This window comes from Clarias gariepinus, chromosome 23, assembly GCF_024256425.1.
Source record: "Clarias gariepinus isolate MV-2021 ecotype Netherlands chromosome 23, CGAR_prim_01v2, whole genome shotgun sequence".
NCBI classification, from domain to species: Eukaryota; Metazoa; Chordata; class Actinopteri; order Siluriformes; family Clariidae; genus Clarias; species Clarias gariepinus.
Genome location: NC_071122.1, coordinates 4992501 through 5017506, shown reverse-complemented (window position 1 = coordinate 5017506; position 25006 = coordinate 4992501). Strand labels below are relative to the sequence as shown.

Sequence of the window (25006 nt, the reverse complement as noted above, 5' to 3'; positions counted from 1 at the left end):
CACTCTGAAGAAATCTCTGATGGACACAGTTAAAGGAGTAAATAAAAGTTCCAAGTAAAGAACAATTTTCATTCAGACAGCCTAACTTATTGCCTTATTGACAAATTCAACATGAACGACGAGCCGAGGGACGAGAGCGAGGCGATCGATGCACGCTGAGATATTCTGAGAAACTCGGGCAAACTCAATCAGGTGAAGCTTCAGACCGAGTGCTGGGTTCTACATCTCAAGTGACACAAACCGGGAACAGCGGTGTATAAAGCGGTGTATAAAGCTGAGCGAAAGCGGCGCTCCCTCCCTGATAATAAACAATGCGGAGGGCAGACGTGTTTGCCGTCAGAAAGCCAATCGCTTTCCTTACTGCGACAGAGAGGAAAGACTGAGGGAGAGAAAGAAAAGGAAGAAAAATGTCAGGTAGAGAGGATGGTCTACTGTGATTTCGTCTGTCTCTCTGTTGATTAGCACAAGGTGCCATGATGAAGTAGCTGCTCAATAAAGCAAACTGCTTGATGGAATGTTGAGTGTGCACAGAGAGTGAGAGATAGAGAGAGACAGCGAGATGGGGGGGAGGGGGGTGGGGGGAGTCAGGAGTGGAGAGAGACTTGCCATGAATGTGTAATGAGACACAGAAAGCAGGAAGGACAACATTTATCAGGTGCTGTGAAGAGGGATTCATTTAAACTTCCACACGTTTGCTGTTGTTTATCAGAATTTGTTAAAGCAGGTGTTTTAATATGGACTTTATCACTGACTTTTCAATAACAATTTGTCAGTATTGAACTGTCTACAGCCTTTTCAATATCAAATTCATTATTAGAGCTACAAAATTAACTGATACTGATTCGCAAAACTAAATAGAATTTAATTCCATCTCCTTTACATGAGTTTCGCTGCGAATGACATACAGCTACCTTAACTACTTGTGAGTTTAATACTCTTCAAAATTAGCTTCTATACTGACTCTGTAAGGCCTTGTTCACACGGGTGCTAATTTTTTCGATAAATGAACGTAAGCTGAACGTCCTAGACGTTTATGTTGCGTTTTGTAGTGGCGATCGATTAACTTCTACACCGGTGTTCGTTTGTCTCTGTCTGACATCAGCCTGCAGCCCAAATTGTAGTTTGTGTGTTAACCTGTGGGGGCAGTATGTCGGGAACTAAATATGAAAGCCCGCCACTACTGGGTTCCATAGATATACAGGTCCTTCTCAAAAAAATAGCATATTGTGATTAAGTTCATTATTTTCTGTAATGTACTGATAAACATTAGACTTTCATATATTTCAGATTCATTACACACAACTGAAGTAGTTCAAGCCTTTTTAATATTGATGATTTTGGCATACAGCTCATGAAAACCCAAAATTCCTCTCTCAAAAAATATTTTTTAGCATATTTTATCCGACCAATAAAAGAAAAGTGTTTTTAATACAAAAAAAGTCAACCTTCAAATAATTATGTTCAGTTATGCACTCAATACTTGGTCGGGAATCCTTTTGCAAAAATGACTGCTTTAATGCGGCGTGGCATGGAGGCAATCAGCCTGTGGCACTGCTGAGGTGTTATGGAGGCCCAGGATGCTTCGATAGCGGCCTTAAGCTCATCCAGAGTGTTGGGTCTTGCGTCTCTCAACTTTTTTCTTCACAATATCCCACAGATTCTCTATGGAGTTCAGGTCAGGAGAGTTGGCCGGCCAATTGAGCACAGTAATACCATGGTCAGTAAACCATTTACCAGTGGTTTTGGCACTGTGAGCAGGTGCCAGGTCGTGCTGAAAAATGAAATCTTCATCTCCATAAAGCTTTTCAGCAGATGGAAGCATGAAGTGCTCCAAAATCTCCTGATAGCTAGCTGCATTGACCCTGCCCTTGATAAAACACAGTGGACCAACACCAGCAGCTGACATGGCACCCCAGACCATCACTGACTGTGGGTACCTGACACTGGACTTCAGACATTTTGGCATTTCCCTCTCCCAAGTCTTCCTCCAGACTCTGGCACCTTGATTTCCGAATGACATGCAAAATTTGCTTTTATCCGAAAAAAGTACTTCGGACCACTGAGCAACAGTCCAGTGCTGCTTCTCTGTAGCCCAGGTCAGACGCTTCTGCCGCTGTTTCTGGTTCAAAAGTGGCTTGACCTGGGGAATGCGGCACCTGTAGCCCATTTCCTGCACACGCCTGTACACAGTGGCTCTGGATGTTTCTACTCCAGACTCAGTCCACTGCTTCCGCAGGTCCCCCAAGGTCTGGAATCGGTCCTTCTCCACAATCTTCCTCAGGGTCCGGTCACCTCTTCTCGTTGTGCAGCGTTTTCTGCCACACTTTTTCCTTCCCACAGACTTCCCACTGAGGTGCCTTTATACAGCACTCTGGGAACAGCCTATTCGTTCAGAAATTTCTTTCTGTGTCTTACCCTCTTGCTTGAGGGTGTCTATGATGGCCTTCTGGACAGCAGTCAGGTCGGCAGTCTAACCCATGATTGCGGTTTTGAGTAATGAACCAGGCTAAGAGTTTTTAAAAACCTCAGGAATCTTTTGCAGGTGTTTAGAGTTAATTAGTTGATTCAGATGATTAGGTTAATAGCTCGTTTAGAGAACCTTTTCATGAAATGCAAATTTTTTGAGATAGGAATTTTGGGTTTTCATGAGCTGTATGCCAAAATCATCAATATTAAAATAATTAAAAGGCTTGAACTACTTCAGTTGTGTGTAATGAATCGAAAATATATGAAAGTCTAATGTTTATTAGTACATTACAGAAAATAATGAACTTTATCACAATATGCTAATTTTTTTTAGAAGGACCTGTATATCTATGACTGGGTTCACTCTCTGACTGCACGTCGGATTAAAGGAAGTTTTTTTAGTGGTTTATGAAGAAATGCAAAAAATTCAGTTTTTCAACAACTAATTTTATTTTATTTTGCCTTTTTCCGCATTACCCTATGTATAGCATGTAGGATTATGGGATATATCCGGTCCTCCGAAGCATAAAATGAACGTGCAGAAAACAAACTAGAAGCGGTTTCCTTGCGTTCGTTGGGTTTTGAACGCCAAGCTGCATGCAACGTTTTTTTAATGCCGTATAAACGCGCAGCCGGACAAACGCACGTCACCAAAGCCCGTGTGAACACTCTCATTGACTCCTATGTGTAGAAAACACTCTGCGCTTGATCCGCACTCACCGGACGCTACGAACGCAAGAAAAACGCTCGATTTTAACGCCCGTGTGAACAAGGCCTAAGACTAATTTCACTGCTGACTTTAAAATATGAACCTTAAACACATTAAATTCAGAACTCTCAATACTCAATACTCGATAATGAATTTCAGTACTTACTCTTTAACATCAGCTTAGCTCAATTCACAACACAACACTCGACAATAAACTGCACAACATCCATTGAATTAAAACTTCCACAATGACTTCAATACCGACACTTGCTGATGCTTTAAAAATGACTTTTCAGCATGGGTGAAAGTACGTCTGTATTGTCCGTACTTAATTACACTACCTCTCAGTCACCAGCTTCACCGGTCGCGGTTATTTAATTCCGCAAGGCACGGAATGATGTGTGTTAATGGAGCAAAATAACTAATCGGAATCTGCTGATAATAAATGGTGTTTGTGGAACTGTTGTATAAAAGCAATATCACACTTGAGGTTGTGCTGAGTTTCAGCACCGCTGTGATTATGCCTACGACCTCATCACAGGTGTGAAATTGCTAAATTAAAACACTCACACTAAGCGATGCGCATTCCTGCATCACTTACATATATACATACATACTCGACAAAACATAGCAATACAAAATTAAAATACACTCATACAGAGATGCTCATGAATACATACAAACACCACCATGGATTGTAAAAATTACATGAACTTTATTCTCCATCGAATAATGCTATAAACAAGAAGAGGAAAAAATTAGGGGGAAAAATTTATAATGTAATGCGTGTTAAAATAATGCTTATACAGTACATTCTTGACAGAAACTGCTCCTCAATGCTCTGCTTTAAGCTCAGTGATCCATGAGAAAAACATAAGCAGGTTCTGGAGTTACCTTGGTCTCGGTGAGCTGCCGCTGCAGCAGCTGTAAAGCCTCCGTGTGTCCTCTCTCACTGTCCTGCAGAGCTGTCAGCTGTTCTTTCATCTCCCTCTGTTAAAAAAACAAGGGCAAAGTAGGAATAATCACTTAATAAGGAGAAATCATCATAAAGATTTAAATGGACTACAGAGCACCTGATCGCTTCCTTTTATCTTTGGCCAGTAAGTTTTTTTTTTTTTTTTTTTTAATTGAGAAATTACTTCCTGTTCTCCTTTTCATGTTCACAAATGGAAGACATTCAGGTTTTTGGTCGGGCCAAAAGTATTTTACAAAAAACGCAAAGTGCAGGAAACTAACGTGGACTATTTGAAATGCAAGACATTATGCTATCTCCATGACAACACAACATTTCCATCACCTACCCTTCACAGTTTGGATCAGTACTGGACGAAAGAAGGGAGCTGTACAAGTTGTGTTATAACCTCCTATGAACACATCAATTGATATTTAATGAACGTAAACAATAAGACCTCATGAACAATCATTACACGAAAAAGTACCTGCTAAAGCAAACCTACATAACTCACACATTCTAATTCACTGCACAACCGCAAATTCTTTATATTAGGGCTCTTAATTCCCGAGTGCTGAGACTGTTGATAATCCTGCCACAGTGGTGTTGTTAAGATCTGTGCAATCCATCTGCATGTATAAAACCGTGGGTTTCTCACGACGCCATCTTTCAAGTGCCGTTTACCTCCTGCGTGTCCTACAGACAATAACACTCACCCTGTGCTAAAAGCATTTCATGATTTACCGAGGTACATTAGCATTACTTATTTCATATAGGCTTTGCTTAGTCAGGCATCACCTTGCTTTGTCAGGATGGAAACGAAGCACGTTGAAGCTGTGCAGTGTGAGACAGGGTGGGAGGAAAGGAGAACATGCACCTGAGATGAATAAGAAAATAAAATGAGCCTGCAGAGATTTCCTGAAAAAGTGGGCCTGAGCAGTGGCAGATTCAGGACAAGTGGGCCACCTCTGTGAGCCTGGCAGGCAGAATCAGGACGCATGAGGAAGCCCGGTCTGGGTCACACACCAAGAGAATACTTGAGAGCGTGTAACTACAACATGTCCTGTGGCGTAGATTACAGGTAGGTAAATGATCCATAACAAACTGGATTGTGTTGTTTAAGCTTCAGTCTTTTGCAGCCAAACAGATTATACTACTTCAACCATGACAAGAAAAGGTGTGAACTTTTTGAAATTTCATGGTTTCATATTAACACATATATTAAAATTTACACATAAATTTTTCATAGAATGTGATTATTCTTCTTCTTCATCTAAGTCAATTGACAAATATAATGTGCCTAAAAATAACAAAACTAAAAAAATCTGATCTTTTACGAGAACAATCAATTTTTTTTTATTAATTTTTTTTTTTATCACTGTGCTACTGGAAAATGTAAGTGAACCCTTGGAATTAATGACTGGTTGACCCCATTTGGCAGGAATAACATCAACCAGGCGCTTCCTGTAGCTGTGGATCAATTCAATTTTATTTGTATAGCACTTTTAACAATTGACATTGTCGCAAAGCAGCTTTACACAGTCAAAATAATTTTAAGTTTGTATGAGATGTGAACGTGTATGAATCAAAATGATAAGGCTGTCCCTGATGAGCAAGCCGAAGACGACGGCGACAGTGGCAAGGAAAAACTCCCTGAGATGGTAATAGGAAGAAACCTTGAGAGGAACCAGACTCAAGAGGGAAACCATCCTCATTTGTTTCAATAACAGGAGATGTGTTTAATTTAATATGAAGTCCAGTTCGTTATTGGAGGGTCAGGTAGACTGTAGGAAACTCCAGTCCTGAACTATCGAGTGAGTGCAGTCACAAGTCCTTAGAGAAAAGGTGTCAGCATCAGCCGAGGACAGGACAGTCTTCGTGGACAAGTGGAACCGTCCCCAGTCACCACACGCATTCCCAGGCAGACTACATGGGGCAACCATGCAACAAGATCTCCAACCAGAAGAGGGGCACCAGCACAAGTCAGACAGGTCCAATGTGCAGATCAGACCTGCACAGTGTTCATGATGAAATTTAGCCCCTTTTTCCTGGCAGAACTGCTTTAGCTTCGTCATATTCTTTGGACATCTCATGTATATGACTCTCTTCAAGTCTTCCATAGCATCTCGACTGGGTTCAGGTTTGAGCTCTGACTTGGAGACTCCAAAAGGCAAATTTTGTTTTTCTGAAGCCATTCTGTTGTGGGCTTGCTCTGGTGTTTTGAGTCATTGTCCTATTGCATCACCCAGCTTCTACAGAGTTTCGACTGACTTAGACATTTCTTCCTGAATAATTTTTTGATCCGCATAGGAATTCATCTTCCCCATAATTACAGGCCAGGCCCTGATACAGCAAAGCAAGCCAAAGTCATGATGTTTTTTTCTACCATACTTTATGGTTGGGATGATGTTTTCATAATGATACGCAGTTCCCTTTTTATGTCAGATATAGGGCCGCATGTTCTTTACAAATAGTTCAATCTTAGTTTCAACAGTACACAAAACATTTTGCCGATACCGCTGTCGAGAGTCAAGGTGCTCTTTGGCGAACTTCAGGCGTAAAGCAATGTTTTTTTTGTTTTTTTTTGTAGGAAGCGGCTTTCTTTGTGGTGTCCTGCCATGGACACCCTATCTGTTCAATGTTTTATGTACTGTAGACACCTGAACACAGATGTTAACCTGTTCCGATGATACCTTTATATCTTTGGTGGTCACTCATTTCTTTGAAATCACTTTATAACCCTTTTCATCTTTATGTAAATCAACACACTTAATCATAGATTCTCTGAAAGCTATTTTTGGCAAAGCCATGACTTAAATAAACATTCTTTTTGTGCGGAGCAAACTTAAAAAGCGTGAGTGGTTTTTATCATTCAAAGTAGCTCTAGTTCACCTACAAACTCATTTTCTTAAAAAGACTCCAGGTAGGGTAATACCTGACTCCATTTGGCTTTTTTTGGGGTCATTACTCTTGACTTCAGATCAGATCAAATTTTATGACAGATTAATTTATAAAACCAGGAAATACCGAAAGGTTAACATACTTTTTTCTTGCCATCATTTCAATCAGGTTGGCGACTTCACAGGTGGAAAGCAGTTAAACACTGTATTTAAACACACTGCATGAATCCAGCTCCTGATTACAGAATCCAGTGCAGGAGTGTGACTTAAAATAAAAAATATTTCTTCATATAATCTATGTGACTTTTTTTGTAGGATGTGTATAAACAAACAAAGCCTTCTTAAAGCTTTCTAGACACAAATGAAAATAAGATGTTGAAAAGTTCGGTATCTGTAAGTGGGCTTTGCCATATTGGTGGATTTCATCAGAAACGTGTGCAATCTCAAGGTCATAGAAAAGTGCGCAATCGCAAATCGCCCTTATCCAAAGTGACTTATCTTCTTATACATCTGAGCAGTTGAGGGTTAGGGGCCGTGCTCATGAGTCCAACAGTGGCACCTTGGTGGTTTTGGTATTTAAACCTGGGACCTTCTGAACCGGTTAGATTTAAGGTTCAATTCCTTCCTCAAGTTTGCACATTCTCCCTGTGCTTGGTGGGTTTTCTCCAAGTCTTTCGGTTTCCTCCCACAGTACAAAGTCATGCAAATTAGGATAATCGGTATTTCCAAATTTTATTTTTAGCTTCTTTCAAACGGGGCTCTAAACTCTTCCAAAAACACTGATGATGCCTGTTATACCTCATGGAGAGTTTATTGTGACACTGTTTATCAAGAGAGATATTATATTGCTGTACTGTGTCTCTCAGACGTAAACATTCCCGTTAACAGGAGTTACGAACTCGCTCATCTCATACATTTCACATGAATAACGTCATATTTCAATCACCAACAGCTCACTCGAACAGTGCAAGGCTGTGACGAGCTTCAGAGCCTAGGTTTGCTTTCCGTTTCAAGTTATTCACACTATGCCTGCATGTTCGGGTTAACCCAGTGGAGAGGAGCACAATAGGCTTGGTTTCATGTAAATCCAGAGTGCTTGTTCAATTCGAAGGAAAAAAGCTTACCGAACTGTTATACAACGTGACAAGGCAGCTTGTTGAAGAGGTTTGCATCTCCCCAGAGGTCAAGCTCCAAAAACAAGCATCTGCAGTGACGATACTGCGTAACAGTGGCTGTAACCAAGCTGTTCCTGCGTGAACTCTCGGTAAGCAAAGACTTCTGCTGTACCCAAGGTTTAAAACCAAAAATTTTCATTCAGTGATCTGTGTATTTTTAGCGTTATGGACTAAAACGCCATGTGAGAAGGTAAAACAACAGAATTAAAAAAATTTTTATAGGTCACATTTTTATAGTCATGCCCTGTGCTAGTGTAACTTATTAAAGTGCCATCATGCTTCAAATAGATCTACTACATGAGCACAGTCAGAATTATAGCTGTCCAGGAGGGCTTTAAGAGACCGTCCGTCCATTCTGATCAGCCTGAGTGTGACATGGCATTTCCCCAGGACGCCACAAGACAGAATAAGGTTACTGCAGAAGTAGTACAAATCCAAAAATCTAAATAAATAAACAATCCCTTCTCTCACATTCGCTCTGGGGAACAACAATCTAAAAATAAAGATTGGTGGCATTTGTCTGCAAGCACTTCTGATTTCTCGAGTTTCGGCGCCCTTCATTAAACACAACAGCTTGCTGAAGAGAAGTTAATGAAGGAAGAACAAATAATGAAGAGACACACACACACACACACACACACACACTGCAAGAAGCTCAACGTGAACTAGAATGAACAAACAAGGCTCTGACGATGGCGTAGCAGCACTGCTGCTGAGGAGTAGAGTCGACGCTCGTGCAAACCGCACGCCTGCCTGGCCCTCATTAACATCCAGCCCAGAGGCTGAACTCCTGCAAGGACGCTTCTGTGTAACCTCACCCGAGCTGGTGGCATAATTCTGTCAGGCAGCGTAAAATCCACATGCGCCAACCCGCTCTCTGTCCTAGCTCGATCTGAGAGCTGCGTAAATCAGGCTAGGAAGCCGGCGTCGGTGCTGCAGCCTTTTCAAAGACAGTATAAGTCACGCATCATGGAGGCACAGCCTCCGGGAGCCAAGACACCGAGGTCACGGCAAACGCATGATTCATCTCACAGTCAGCATTACTTTTCCTCCAGGGTGACACATGGGGAGGTATCTTTGGGAAACATCATAAGACTGTTTGGAGGACGTGATGTACAAAGTACTTTATTTAAAAAAAAAAAAAAAAAAATCCCGCTGAAGTTAGGCAGAGATGAAACATGAAACAAGCCCTGCCCACTATTTTTACTGCCTGGAAGTAAACTTTTCACTGTTACTGTATTTAATAAAAACCTCCCCACGGTCACAAATATTAACAATATAATAAAGCTCTTCACTAAATTACTTTTATCTTTTAAACACACCTCATTAAAAATCTATTACACATGTACTATCTTATCTTAAACATTATCTAAACCTTTGAATACTACAAACATATGTTCAATTAAATTACTACCTCATATGTTTGCAACACACTACAAGTCAAAAGTCTAAACACCGCTTTTAACTCCATCGTCCTTCCTGAGATTTATTTCCAGGCATCCAAAAAATGTAATTATCTCCTTTGAACAGTCGATATTGAGACGTGTCTGCTACTTATGCTATGTAAAGACTTCATAACGCCTCTAATCTGAGGGGCCAGTTGTTAATAGGTCATTTCTAAGGCTGGTAACTCTAAATGAACAACGTCTCTGCAGCTGAAATACAGTAAGTTTTGGTCTTCCTTTACTTGGGATGGTCTTCATTCATCATGGTGCGCGGGTTTTGCTAAAGCACATGAAAATATAGTTCTTGCAACTGTTCCAGAACAAATGACCTTCATGTCTTAAGATAACAGACCGTTGCTGTTATTTAAATATCCAATGCCATGTGTGTTACTTCATAGTTTTTAAAGAATTGCTCTGGAATGTAGAAATCACTAAAGAAAGCACTGAACTAGAAGGTGGGTCCAAACTTTACTGCTACTGCACATCTCTTTCTGCTTTTGGTTGCCGTGTGTCAACATCAGCCTAATGATCATCCAAAATTCTAAATATCTGAACTCTTGCTTTTAAATTTCATCATCAGTGACCACAGAAGTTTAAGAGCATAAATGAGGTATTGAGTTAAAGCACAGACAGCACACCTGCACAGTTCTCTACTACATGAGACTTATGTTGAACCAGTATGCATGTGTTACATGAGTCCTGACAGTGTACACATTATTATACGAGAACCATACTGTATACACACATTTGTTAAACTGAGTTCTAGTGCACGAGTATCTGTTTACAGTCAGAGCTATCTCAGGAGAGCAGACCAGCGTTGGCCATAAACTTTGGGTTCCCATTGTCCGGCTCTCAAACACTCTAATTTGTTCTGTTAAATAAACATGAGCTCCATGGCAATGCCAGAGGCATCATTTTAGGGATAAAGAGATAATCATATAGAGATAAACACCTGATTTATGGGAGTTTCTTCTTAGAATCCATAGACCTCAGATTTGGAAAAGGTGGAATAAATTGAAAGCTGCTAAAGTGCCATTTTTACATATTTATATATTGTTATAATTTGATTCAATACATTTTTATTTGTATAGTGTCCTTAAACACGGTCACATTTTTACAGAAAAATAAGCTTTTCTGAAACAAAGAGTAAAAAAAGTAAATAAAAAAAAAAAATAGGAACAAAAATTAAAAAAATTAAAAATTAAAATATTTAAAAACATAGAGCAGTTATAACATGACATGAATCAGTGCTATCAGCAAACAGTTACTTTACAAACGCGTTTTGGTAATGGATCAGGCACTCCAGGAAAGAACGTGACCACATGACCACATTTTCTTTTAATTCTTTTCAACTCCATTCAACATTCAGCCCAAAAGTGGCAAAAAACCTCAAACAACAAAGAAATAAAATGAACATTAAATAAACCAAAGATTTTACAGATTTCAGAATGCCCCAGGAACGCTTATTCTAAACCGCTTTAAAGCCATATCGTGCAAAAGTACTGAATTTTACTGAAAGTCTATGAACGCTGTTGAAGCACAGTGTCTTGTGGTTTGACTTACTCAGGTGCACCTATGGTGAGCTTGAGCCTCTGTAACGTCAGCAGATTGTGCCATGATAACACCTGGCTCAGCGAGATGAAGAACATACGGCGTAACAAATATGAAATGCTTACTGCAACAAGGCAGTGCAGAGAGGAGAGCTGTGTGACCCTGCTAGGGCACGGCGTATACAGATACCGCGAAAAATCTCGTAACCCAACAGCGTACCTGTTTCAAATCACAGATTCTTGCTTCCATACCACCTGGATTATTTCATGTTCTAAGAGGAGAGGATGAGCATGCAGAAATATGATATTGGAAATCAGAGGAAGAAGGAAGAGTGTGAGACCTGGAACACGTTGATACGTGATCCACGTATTCGCTTTAAGATAGTGATTCGTGATCTTTCGTTACAGGTTACAGCACATGCCAGACTTAATAATTCATCCTGCTGGTGTTGTGCTTCAAGCCTGTTCTGGTCTGCCTGGTTCCCGGGGAGAGGAAGGGAACCAAGTTAAGATGGGCACTTAAGCACGGCATGGCGGTGAAAAACAGACATTCTGACTTATTTTTCCAGCATGAGAAATGAGGAAAAGCAGTAAATCGTGCTCTCAGAGTGTGTCTAGAGTGTCGCGTCAGTCATGGGGGGGGGGAAATCTCACAGCTATTTCTCTCCCTTTAGAGGAGCAGAAATTGCTTTCAGGATGGACGGCTGCTTTTCCTCCATCGTGTAGTCAGAGCACGTCTGCATCCCGCTGGCGTGGCACGCCCGTGACTCTGCACCTCGCTGATCTATAACAGCCATACGTTTGTGGGGTTCGAGGTGCACAGTAAAATGTTTAAAATATCCACGAGAAAAGCAGGATTAATCGACAGCATAGGGCACAGTGAGAGAGATCATGACGATGATGATGGTGGTGGTGGAGGTGGCTATGCTGTAGTACAGTGTGTCAGAGAGCTGTAATGAAAACGCTTTAGCCTTCACGCTGACACAGCCTGTCCGTCTTCCTGTCAGCTCTGACCTCCCTCTGACTGCTGCTGCTGCACTCAGTCAGGGAAAAGACAACATTAGCAGCTCACCACCGTCCTAATTGATAGATGTCAGCTAGGAGATTAGAGGAGAGGCCATGGGAGAGGCGGGAGAGACTGGAGGAAATTGGTCACGATCGCCAGATTCACAGCGCAGCTTAAAAACAGGCTGGATGTAGGACCTGAAGGGATTACTGCAGAGCGCTGCTGCAAAGATTTCTCTCATTAAACAGAAGAAACATCCTGTGTGCTGTTTAGAAATACCAAATAATCTTATTTCTGATTTAGACTTGGCAAAACATGGCTTTGCACAATAACATTACTGTGTAAGAATACAGACGTATACAGCAATGTGTTAGTAAGGCCTAAGAGGTATAGAAAAAATATATATATATTACACACACATCACATATACACCAGTTAGTTCCAACCAAGAAATCCAATTGTCGGTCACCAGCTCCTTCAGTGGTGGTTAGCTAGTTTCACCAGGATGTGTATTGGTGGAGCAAAATAACTGGTTAAATAATTTTTTTTTATTCAGGTTGCCACTGTTGGACCTTTGTGCAAGGACCTTAACCCAAATGAAATTTATAAAAAAAACAAAAAAAAAAAAACACCTGACAATATATATCAAATATATTTCATTAACCTTTTACATCTATATCTGCTTTTAATGTTATGGCTGATCAGAGCATCTCCGTACCTTAAGATGTGTTTCTAAATAATTCATTTTGCGCTACAGGATATAAAAGTCTCCCTTCACTGATCTCCAAGATCTCTCAGTACTGCAAAAGATTTATTAAACTCCGTCCAGCTGTTGATTTAAGACATACCCCCAGTTTGACGTATGTGCAGTACATTGTCAAAACTCCTGGTTTATAATATAGCACATAACGACAATTTCATTTATGGCACAAGGTTTAGTTTTCATAGTATACGTTTAATTTTTTTATTCAAAAGCAAAAGAAAGTCTTATGAAAGAGGTTAAAGTGCCCCTTCACACATACACACTCGCCTTAGGTTAGGGTTAAAACGTGTGCATAGAAGAGCTTAGAGGGAAAATAGAGAAAAACACCAAAATTGGACAGTTGAAGACTGGAAAAATGTTGCCTGGTCTGATGAGTCTCAATTTCTGTTGAGACATTCAAATGGTAGAGGCAGAATTTGGCGTAAACAGAACGAGAACATGGATCCATCATGCCTTGTTACCACTGTGCAGGCTGGTGGTGGTGGTGTAATGGTGTGGGGGATGTTTTCTTGGCACACTTTAGGCCCCTTAGTGCCAATTGGGCATCGTTTAAATGCCACGGGCTACCTGAGCATTGTTTCTGACCATGTCCATCCCTTTATGACCACCATGTACCCATCCTCAGGATAATGCACCATGGCATAAAGCTCGAATCATTTCAAATTGGTTTCTTGAACATGACAATGAGTTCACGGTACTAAAATGGCCCCCACAGTCACCAGATTTCAACCCAATAGAGCATCTTTGGGATGTGGTGGAACGGTAGCTTCGCGCCCTGGATGTGCATCCCACAAATCTCCATCAACTGCAAGACGCTATCCTATCGATATGGGTCAACATTTCTAAAGAATGCTTTCAGCACCTTGTTGAATCAATGCCATGTAGTATTAAGGCAGTTCTGAAGGTGAGAGGGGGTTAAACACCATATTAGTATGGTGTTCCCAATAATCCTTTAGGTGAGTGTATATGAATAGTAAAGAATCATTAAGGTTTGGGTAGTAGGAGTTTAAATAAAAAGCAGCTAATCGTTTTCCTGAATGAATAGATATGGCACAAACATCTCTGAGGCGACTGTAGAGCTCTGCAGCATTCTAATGGTGGAAAGAGCAGAAGGGGTGTGCTCACCTCCGAGCAAGAAGAAGAGCTCCACTGAGCTGGAAAACGCAGAGCGACAGAGAGAGAGAGAGAGAACCAAACTCCAAAGGCCAGCAGACGGCTTCACACCTCTGCACCCGAACCGTACCTTATCTCTCCTTCACCGTGTTCGCCGAGAGCGAGAAGACTGATGCCCGAACGGAAATGACTGACTGATGGGTGCATGACTGTGAGCGGTGTGAAACACACTAAAAATATCTTGTCCTTAGGGATTATGTGTATAAGCCTAATATAAAATTTATGTAGATTCACTTTATGCTCACAGCATGTTGATTGTCCTGCGGTACAGAAATGACAAAACTACTCAGGGATGAAGCAGAATTACAGAATTGCTCATACACAGTCTATACACAGCCTATGGCATGCTTATACAGTTGGTACACTGGTCACTTGGTTTCAAAGTGAGTCACAAAGTGAGTCTTTTTAAATCAAACCAGCTTCAGTTGAATTCTAGGAAAGTGACTCAAACTGAAGAAAGGAAGTAAATCAGACACACCCTGTGTTTTAGGAATTTTCTAACTCTTGTCCTTCCCACACCAGAATTTTTTATCAGTCTTTAAACTCATTCGTGTGAAGTTGAACGGAGTAAACTGGAACAGATTACAAAAAAAAAAAACAGGAATTTGTCAAATAACCACAACTTAAAGGTTCTGACTTTTTAAGTAGGAGTTGCAAGTTGGAAAAAATGTTCAAACTGACCTTTCCTACTGTGAATTCTTACAATTTTCCCTTGGACACGAATGCAGTGTAAATGCAGAGCAAATGTCAAGCATTTCTCTAGGTTTAGACTGATGAGTAAAGAGAGAAGAAACGGATGGGCGAGACACAATCTTTTCAACTAGTAATTTCTATTTCCTTTCAATCAAAACAGTATTGGTGTTTCATAAAAAAGTTATACAACATATAATACAGAAAATGCGTGCTACTTCTGAAGTTTATGAAACATGGAAGTAGGGCTGAAACGTTTCCTCGAGTAACTTGAGTAATTCAATTACAAAAAATGATTGAGGCAAAATCTTCTGCCTCGAAGCTTCTTTTAATTAATTTTAAAAGGTTGCATTATGTTTTTGCGCAATCATTTGTTGACAGCCTTCCGGATGCAAGCCGCCAGTAAACACCGACGAAGAAGAAGCACTTACATCACCCAAAAAGCGGAAGGAGATGCAAACAGTTAGCTGTGTATGGATTTGAGGGAGCATTCTTGTGTGGGATGCAAAATGGAAGGAAGCGATAAAATTATCAGCGAGCCAAGAGATGAAGAAAGCAGCAAGAGGAAAAAAACAGAAATTGTCAGTAAAGGCTTATGTTATGCCCGAGATGTAAATTTTGAAACTTTTAGTTCTGAAAGTTTAGTTGCCCACCTTAGAGTTTTTGTATAATTATTTATTTCAATGTGTGCCTTAGTTTTTTTGATCCTTAAAGTCACTTGAAATACCTTCTTTTTTTTTCATCTGAGAAAAGGCTTCAAAATAAGAATGTATGGCACTGTAATGCACTTAATTCATCTCATCTAATTTTACATTTATCTCATGTAATAACCTTGCAGCATGCTGTCAAAACCAAGCAGCTTTCCACAGTCACTTCACAGCAATTACAATCATCGCTAAAGTCAGATTTGTCTCAGTTGTTATTGGTTCTTTAAGATGACCAGATGAGCTGCTGTATTTTTTTTTTTTTTTTTTTTTTGTCCAACCCAAAGGTGTTCCCCTTCTGCCTGACTCATAAGGTCATGTTTGTGGAGGTGAAACAGCATTTTCGGGAGTGCTCCACAGTGCAGCGTCAGCTCGATAATTTATCCTGGACAAATAGCTGTGATGTGAACAAATAAGTCTTTCGGGTCACTCTGGGAAGCTGGAAAGATCATTTCCCTTCCGGGCCAAGGCGAGAAGCTTGAGAACGACATGATGGATGTTCTGGTTGTTTGGAAGGTGCTGTGGGATAGGCGCTAAACAGGCAGAAATCGAACACCCCCCCCACCTGTGTAATTAAATCTTATCTGTCACAATCTATAAAAAGCCTGTGTTCTTGTGTGCAGAGGAATTACACAAGATTACAGAACAATGGTCAGTGATCTGTGCTAATTCTGCTGCTTAATCACGGGTAAGCAGCCCAGCAGCTCGGACTCAGACCTCGTCGCCTACGCCTGCACCGAAAGTGTGTGATTAGCAGCAAGGTTAGTAATCAGACTCAACAGCTCGGTGACCGAGAGCTGCTGGGATTTTCTTTGCGCTAAGCACCAAGTTCAGTTCAAGTAGGCTTTATTGTCATTACAACCATATACAGTTAGTACACAGTGAAACGAAACAACGTTCCTCCAGGACCAAGGTGCTACACGCAACATAAATTTACAACATAAATTAACAGAGACACTAAACTAGCTAACCAAGAGGCCTAGTTAACTGGCTAGCAGAGACAGGACAGAGAGACCTAACATAAATTACAACATAAATTAACAAAAACTAACTAGCTAAGTATAACATTTTTACAGACAACATAAAGTGCACGTGCAAATGTGCAAACAAGAGCAACAACAAAGTGACAGTGCGCAACCACGACATAACAGAACATAAAATGTATGTCGTTACTGTACTTGCAAAAACGGTGTTGTCAAGTGCACTTGCAAAACCAAATCAAGTACGATGATAAAACTGGCTCACATGAAGACCTTATCACATCTCATCACAAGAGCAAAACTTTCCTCATTTAGTTCACCACTCTTAAAAATCACCAATTAGCATCACCTCATTAGAGCTGTTATTAGAGCTTTACAGAGAGTAAGTATCAGACACATCTCAATATTAACTGTTCAAAGAAGGTGACTGCATGTTTTGGACACCTTCAGCACTGCAGAATGGATGACCAAGGAATTAGAAGGTGTGTCTAAACCTTTGACTAGTAATGTGTGTATAAGCAGGAACACATGCTACACAGTCTTTTTACATGGTTCGTAGGGCAGTTGTGGCTTTGAGTTACTGATCGGAAGATCCCAGGTTCAAACCCCATGACCACCAATTTATCACTGTTGGGGCCTTGAGCACGGCCTAAACCTTCCACTGCTCAGCTGTATAATGAGAAAAAGTAAGTCGCTCTAAATAAGGGCGTCTGCCAAATGCGTGAATGTAAATGATGGTTATTAGATATTTTAAATAATTTTTAATACTTCAAACCACTTATAAATGCCCAAAATAATCAAATACAAAATCAACATACTACCCATGATTCACAACTCTAACCGTCAAGAATATTTTGTTTTATTTCTAACAAAAAAGAAGCCTATTTTATACATTTTTTAAGATTTTAAACAAGAACTGCAAACACTTTCAACCATTTAAAGCCAGCAGAACGGTGGTACGGCAGTCTATCTAAAGCAAGCTGTGCAGCATCTTTTCGTCTGATTTTTTACCTCATCATCTTTACATCCTGCTCAAACTTCCCAAACACTGTCACGCTCATTATTAGACTTTCTTAGGATGCCGAGCGCAGTGTTGCACCAGCGTTTTCACTCTGAGCTTAGATTTCTGGTTAACGAGACACGCGAAGGAGACTAAACGCTTGTTTTCTTAAAGTTCTTATTCAGATAGATGACTGTTTTTCCTCCTATAAGATAGAGAGAGAGAAAAAAACTGTCACACAAAATTGCTAATGTGTTACAGGAACAACCTACGAAAAAACAGCACATACTGACAAATTAGCAGTGACTATTTCACTGTCACACAGTGACTATTTCAATATAAACATAATTAATACATGACGCTGAATACATGTGAGAACTATAAACTAAACGCTTGGGTCTGCTTCAACCTTACCAACGTCACTGTCTTGACGTCCACATGTATCTATTCACAGACCTCTTTAAAACTAAAATGGTAAAAAAAATCTCCTCCTGTGACACGGAAACAAAATATGACCTGGAAACACTTAGAGCCACACAGACACCTGAATATTCCTCCATTCGTCAATGCGCTAGCACGAGATGTAACTGCATCACTATTCCTTCCACCATTCACAACTTATCGAGTCTCGGATCTCATTTCAATTTTCACTCTCTCCATGTTTAACATTCTTATGAAGTGGTGTTTCAAGCACTGTACTGCAGACCGGTGTTTATGAAAGTAATCTAAAGCTGGAACTCAAACTTACAGCTACCAGTCTTTGAACTGGAGGACGTTCCAAGGGTGGGACAAAGACATAGAGACACAGAGAGATAAAATTAGAGAGAGAGAGAGAGAGAGAGAGAGAGAGAGAGAGAGAGAGAGAGAGAAAGCATAACAGAGTAATGATGGAGAAAAAGAGAGAAAGATAGTCAAACAGAGACAAAAAGAGAAACAGAGAAAGAGCAAATGAGAGAAAAACAGAGAGAGAGAGAGAGAGACACACACACACAAAGAGAGATTCATACAGAGAAAGGGACAGGCAAAGACAGCAAAAAAACAGACAAAGAGAAAAAGATGCCAATTCCCATTTCTGCTCAAAATAAATAAAAAAAATAAATAAATTTCTACCAAAGACTGGATTTACTTCAAACATAGCACCCCCCACAGACCACTAGAGTCCTGCAAGGCCAAGAGCTGTGATGAAAGAACAGTCTTCTCACACAGCGGTCCTGAACCTCAGTGCACACACACTCACCAACACACAAACACAGAGACAGAAACAGAATAAAAGAAAGAAACAGAGAGAGCAACGCAGAGACAAAAATAAAGAAAGACATAGAGAGAGAACAAGACACAGACAGAAAGAGAGAGAGAGAGAGAGAGAGAGAGAGAGAGAGAAAGAGAGAGAGAGAGAAAGAGAGAGAGAGAGTGTGTAAGGTCGAAGTAAAAGTCGGTGTAATTCTGCATGCTTAATTGTATTAAAAGAGCACCCGAAATATTCAAGGCAAAGAAGGGACGAGAGAATGGAGAGAGGAAGCAAATGCAGAACGTTGTCTACAGGAAAGGAGGAGTAAAATTTAAATGAGATTACACCTGCAGACTGCTGATGCCAAGTTCACACAGCACGCCTGTAAAAACCTCACTGAGCGTTTAACACTGCGTGATTGACTCGCTTATGATCGGGTGTTTGGAGCTGTAGGGGAGCGTACGCTACTACTCAACACACACACACACACCCATCTTCACCTGGATGGAGTGCTGCTCATGGGTGCCTCTATCTATCAGAAACAAAAGAAAGATAAGAAAATATGGAGTAAAGTAAACAATCCAGAAAAAAAGTCCTACAACTCTCTCAACTCTTGACTATCTGATGTAGATGAGGGTGCACTAGTGCGTAAGTTCACCATCTGATGGTCTACAACATCCAGGTGAAGGAGGCAGGGTTTTTGTAGCTCTCAGATGTTTCTCAACACCAGAAACATGAAGGAATTAATTCAGTCATTTGAAGCATGTAACCTTGTGAAATATCTCTCCTAAGGTAGAGGGCACAAAGGCATTTTAGACTTATTGGATAATTAAAAACAAAATGGGTTACAAGGCAGAAGGCAGATAAAACTGAATGCTTAACCTGTGAGGATCACTGTAAGATCATTGTACAGGCTGTGAAAAGTGAGAGGTCATTGAGAGTAAATCTACCAAAAAATTTTTTTTATATATATATATATATATATATATATATATATATATATTCATTCAACATATTCCCCATGCAACCAGACTTTTTTTTTGGACACCCTGTATTTCTTTTTAGACATAAGAGAGACAGCATGTAAAAGCAAAATGAAAGATCTCAGGACACAGCCTTGTGGGACATCTTGTTGAACAGGAGTCGGATGCACTAACCTCAGAGAGGTCAGACAAATACGACCTAAAACAATCCATTGCCGTTTCATTCCTAAAGCTCCTAGTAAAGGTGATTGACATTTACGAGACTTCAACGCCAGTACGATTATGAGAGTCCTAACCCCAATAAAACATTTAAATTTTAAATTTAAACATTTTAAAACATTTCAAAGTAGGCCATACGTGAATGACTGGCTGAGGTGGCTCTGTGCCCACTAAAGTCTCCCGTGAACGATTAGCAAGTGGAACGTCTGATCCTTGAAAATCGACGCATGTCGCATCAGAAGTGTACACACAATCATTCACCAACACCACTTGCATGTTACAGGAACTCGGCTAGAAGTTATTTCCACATTCCTGTATAGTCCTGACCTCGCTCTAAGCCATTTCGACATGTTTGGGCCATTGAAGGCATTTTAGGCAGTACAATCATGGCTCTGGTGTACTTAAAAAAATAAAAATAAATAATTTCTACCTTGATGGTATCCAAGTACTAGTGAAAAACTGGGATAAATGCATTAGTGTGGCAGGGGATTATATAGAGAAAATAAAGGTATTTTACCGTCCGAGTTTTTCTGCAAAATCAAAAGCAACATTTTGAACACCCATTATATACAGTGGGCCAAAAAAGTATTTAGTCAGCCAGTTGTGCAAGTCCTTCCACTTAAAAAGATGAAAAAGGCCTGTAATTTTCATCATAGGTATACCTCAACTATGAGAGACAAAATAACAACAAAAAAAAAATCCTGAAAACAAAATCCTGAAAAAAAAAATCACTGTTGGATTTTTAAAGATTAGTTTATTTGCAAATTATGGGTGAAAATAAGTATTTGGTCGTTAACAAAAAAAATCTCAATACTTTGTTTTATACCCTGTTGGCAATGACAGAGGTCAAATGTTTTCTGTAAGTCATCACAAGGTTTTTACACACTGTTGCTGGTATATTAAATTCTTATTTTGAACGTGTCTATATGCTTAGACATTTTCTTAGTTTTACCGAGCCAGGCTGACGTTACATGGCACTGCCTGGTATCAGAATATTTCATAACGAGTAAATGAGCCTAATTTCCTAGCACAAAAGTTATCAGATCCACCACGCCATATGGGTGGAGCATTTGAGGGTAAAACTAGGCTTAATCTTATGTTACACCTGATTTTTTCCCCTCCTGACACCAAATAACCTTTCCTTTAAGCTCAACCATTACATGAGTAAACCCATCATTCATTTAAAAAAAATCCCAAGCAGCAAAAGTAGCTTAATTGAAACCAGTGCTACAGGTTCTCAGCCCTAATCACGAGCACAACCGTCATCCAAAACAGCCGACGTCATGCAAACAGTGTACAAGCATGGTCGGAAGTCTACATGCACTCCTGAAGGTTATGCAGGAATTATTCCAAACTAGTCGTTCCCTGGAGGAGAATTGATTATAGAATATACCCTAAGAAATTAATTCACAAGTTAAAATTTATTTTGGGTTTACTGACATCAACACAGGATCAAAAATATATACATGCACACACATTACCAATTCAGTCAACAACAAGGCCTCTCCACTTCCTGTGATGATAGACTACAGCTGGTTGCTTCTCTGTGCAACATAAAAAGGCAGCACTAATTGGTTTGACTAACATACAGGACAATAGGAAATTACAAGGAGCTCAGTGCAGATATTATTCCCCAGCCCCAAAACATAATGCTACCCTCACTATGCTTAACAGCTGCTACAGCGTGCTCTAAAGTGAGAACACTGTAGCAGCTGTTAAGCATAGTGATGGTAGCATAATGTACAAAGTGGATGAAGTTTGACGGAGAACTTCAGGATTCTTCGGCAGGACCTAAAATTATCAGTTACTGTATAAGCATGAAACTTTGTGCCCAACTGGATACTGACCCAAAAAAAACACACTAAAGCTGGTGGTGTAATGAATAAACAAGGCTAACTTTAAGTCTTTGTAGAATGAATAGGGAAAAAAAAAAAATCGGTTCAGCTATGAATCATATAAAAAAAATTCTCTTTTTCTAATCATTATTTGTTTGTACATTCATAATAGGAATGCGCCGGTCAGATGCTTGATCATCCCCGAATATAACCGATTCAGAAATGCATGTTTATGGAGTTGCATTATAAAATGTTGTGCATGGTCAAGTCTTCGATTGGCCTTTTTCTCCAAACTCAAATTCCAAGTGGTTTTAGAGGCAAATATCAAAACAATGTGTAAAAATTTAGTGCGTTAGAAGATGCGTGTGGGCATGCGAGCCAAGAACTGATCCATTCACTTTCGAGGCATTTTAGGAGGTAAAACGTCACCGTTTCTTTATAATCCTGCAGGTGCTACACTGTAAACTATTCTCACATCCTCTATGTGGTAAAAGTGAATTATTGGCCAAGTTTGTTTAGAAATAATAATTATGCCAAATTACACAACAGAGATATGTGCTGCTCAGAAACAAAGTAGCTTTTTGTTTATTTTATTTGAAAAACTCTTTATTTAAAGTTAGTTTGTAGTGTTTAAATGCTGTGCTTGGTTTTCAAGCAAAACAAGCTCCATAAAGAACGGCCTACATTTAATTACTCATGTTCGATTCACTTTTGAAGCGGCTGAATAATGAATAAAGCGAAAAGTATAACTTTTGAGTTATGACGTCTTTTTTTAATATAAATATTCTGATTCAATACTAAAATCTTTCAGATTTTGTTACAATTTTTAGACCTTGAACCTCGAAGAAAAAAAAGTTTGTCATAACTCAACAGTTTTATTACCAGCCACATACAATTTTATACCAAGTTAACTGTCCCCTGACTCTTGGAGAAATCTTTTTTGCTTTTTACGGTGTATGGTTGTGTATGTGGCGAATAAAATTAGTACTTGCCTGGTGATTCCCATCCCCACTGAACAGTGCTGAAATTCAGACCGTGCTTAAGAGTTAGGTCTGTGCCAGACAACCCACACATTAATCCAAGCAGAATTTTGCCAGAAGCTTGTTGATGCCCGTGAGGTAAAAACCTGCTAGAGATGAAACTTTCTAAAGGACATTTAACCAAAAATATTAAGTGTGCTAGTTAGCTCCAGAAAAAGACTAAGTGAAAGAATTAACTGAAGTGCAATGTTGTACGAAAATTCACAATGAATTAATGTAGGGCTTTAAATCTTAAAACAGTTGCTATTTAAACTGTAAATAAATTATAGTAAAATGCTAGGGGAAAAAAACGCACACACTAAACAGAAATGTCAAACTGATTTACTTGTTAAAGATTAAAGTATCCCAACACTGTGTGAGTCGAGATCATGTTTTCAAATTACATAAGCATTAAAAAAGCTTCCGTCAGTCGACTTTCAATATAATAATAGTCTCTGGTAAACAAAATTGTTTTTGAACTGATCATGTTTTAAATCACTCTGAACAGCTTGCTTCGTTCTAAACAAATATTCAGATATCAGGACAAAAGTAATGGCACCATATAAAAAGAGTGAGCCCTGGTAGCTGAATTTGTACTAAGTAGAAAGCGTACTTTCACCATTAAATCATTATTTTGACGTCACCTTCTCTGTCTGTACGCTTTCTCTTTTACAGGAGTGGGACAATGTAATCACAGCCTTAAAGCAAGCTTTAAATGTAATAAACCCACAATTACAATTATACACATTTGCAGGACATTATTACAATTTCGAAAGCTGAAGATGTTTCACAAAATTTATTACCTTAACAAAAAAACCAACAGATGCCCAATGAAGGACAAAATACAAAACATGACATCATTTGTCCACACAATCCATTACGCAGATACTAATTAAGAACCATAGTAACCAAGAACCAAAATGTATAATCATGTATATGCTTGAAAATGTAAAGCAAGAGGTCAAATTTGGAAAAAAGAAACAGGCAGTAATTCTTTTAAAATACAAAAGCTCTAAAATAAAAAATAAAAAAACGACCTCACTGCAATTAAGCTTTGCGTAACGTTGCTGCTGTGACCCATCTAACCTCTTGTGCCGTGTGAAGCCACACTCCGAACTGAACACATCTCGTCTGGCAGAAGAGGCTTTGCTGAGGATAAACAGTCTCATTAGGAGACAAGAGCAGCTGCTCAGGAATTCGGTGCCAATTTGCTCTTTGTGGTTTGATGTACACGCAGGGCCATACGCCGTGCCTGCTTCCTCACGAGGATTGCTTTGATTCCGATGAAGGGCCTCGGTGCTGGCCTCGGGGCCTTCTGAAGTGCTGGGAAGGAGTTTCAAAACCCGAAAAAAGTTAGCACAAGCTCCATAAATCTCCCAGTGGAGGGCATCTCCAAAGAGACCATCGCAAATTGTCTTGACAACCGCGACATGTTTCTCCTAATTACAGCTACGCTGAGGGTTACAAGCGTTCAGACATCAAGTGACCTTGTTAGGTCTCAAAATCATGCAGTTTAAAGTGATAATGAAGGAATCAGGCAAGCTAGGAGGCTCGTTTGCCTTAAAGGCTAAAAGAAAAGAAAAGAAAAAAAACTTTTGTTGATTCAATAAAATTATACAACAGCTAGTTCCAACCCAGCAATCTGATTAGACAAGAGGCATTCTATGTATGGTGATAATGGACGGTAACAGCACTGGGACCTTTAACTATATGTATCTCTTTAATAATTGTTAATCACACTAACTGTCTGTCATTGCCTGGGTGAAAGTAGGTCTGTACAGTCTGCAGTACTGAGGAGAGAGCACCTGCCCGCCAAAACCTACATTCAAAACCAGTCACAGAAGCACTTTGAGCAAAAACACACATATGAAAACATGCAATCTTAACACTCTGTCTAATTAATAATTCTTTAAGTTTTTCCAAATGTCCTCTGAACCATCAGTGTTGTTCTGTTCACGACTAACGCAAGCTACAAAGCTAAATAGCTTAAACACAAGGCTAAATCTTAAATCTTCCCAAAGTAATGCACTTAATTAGAAATTAAACAGATTTAATTCCTATTTAAGTGCATTACTTGGTGTGAAGACCTGTACACTCTAAATAGTGCACTAGCTTTCCATTTAACACCATTTGGGATTCAACCTCTGGAGCTGGATATTCTAAAACAGAATAAGTGGGAAAATATTTTAGCATAATTTCTGGTTACTGG

At 39.7% G+C, this 25006-nt stretch overlaps 1 protein-coding gene across 1 annotated transcript in view; it reads right to left on the bottom strand.

The window, feature by feature from the left end:
- Positions 1-25006, bottom strand: part of trim62.1 (tripartite motif containing 62, tandem duplicate 1) — a 41034-nt gene that overhangs the window by 8770 nt on the left and 7258 nt on the right. The window contains exon 3 of the mRNA XM_053484219.1: positions 4070-4165. Within this exon, the coding sequence (XP_053340194.1) occupies positions 4070-4165 (96 nt within the window). The remainder of the gene's footprint in view (positions 1-4069; positions 4166-25006) is intronic.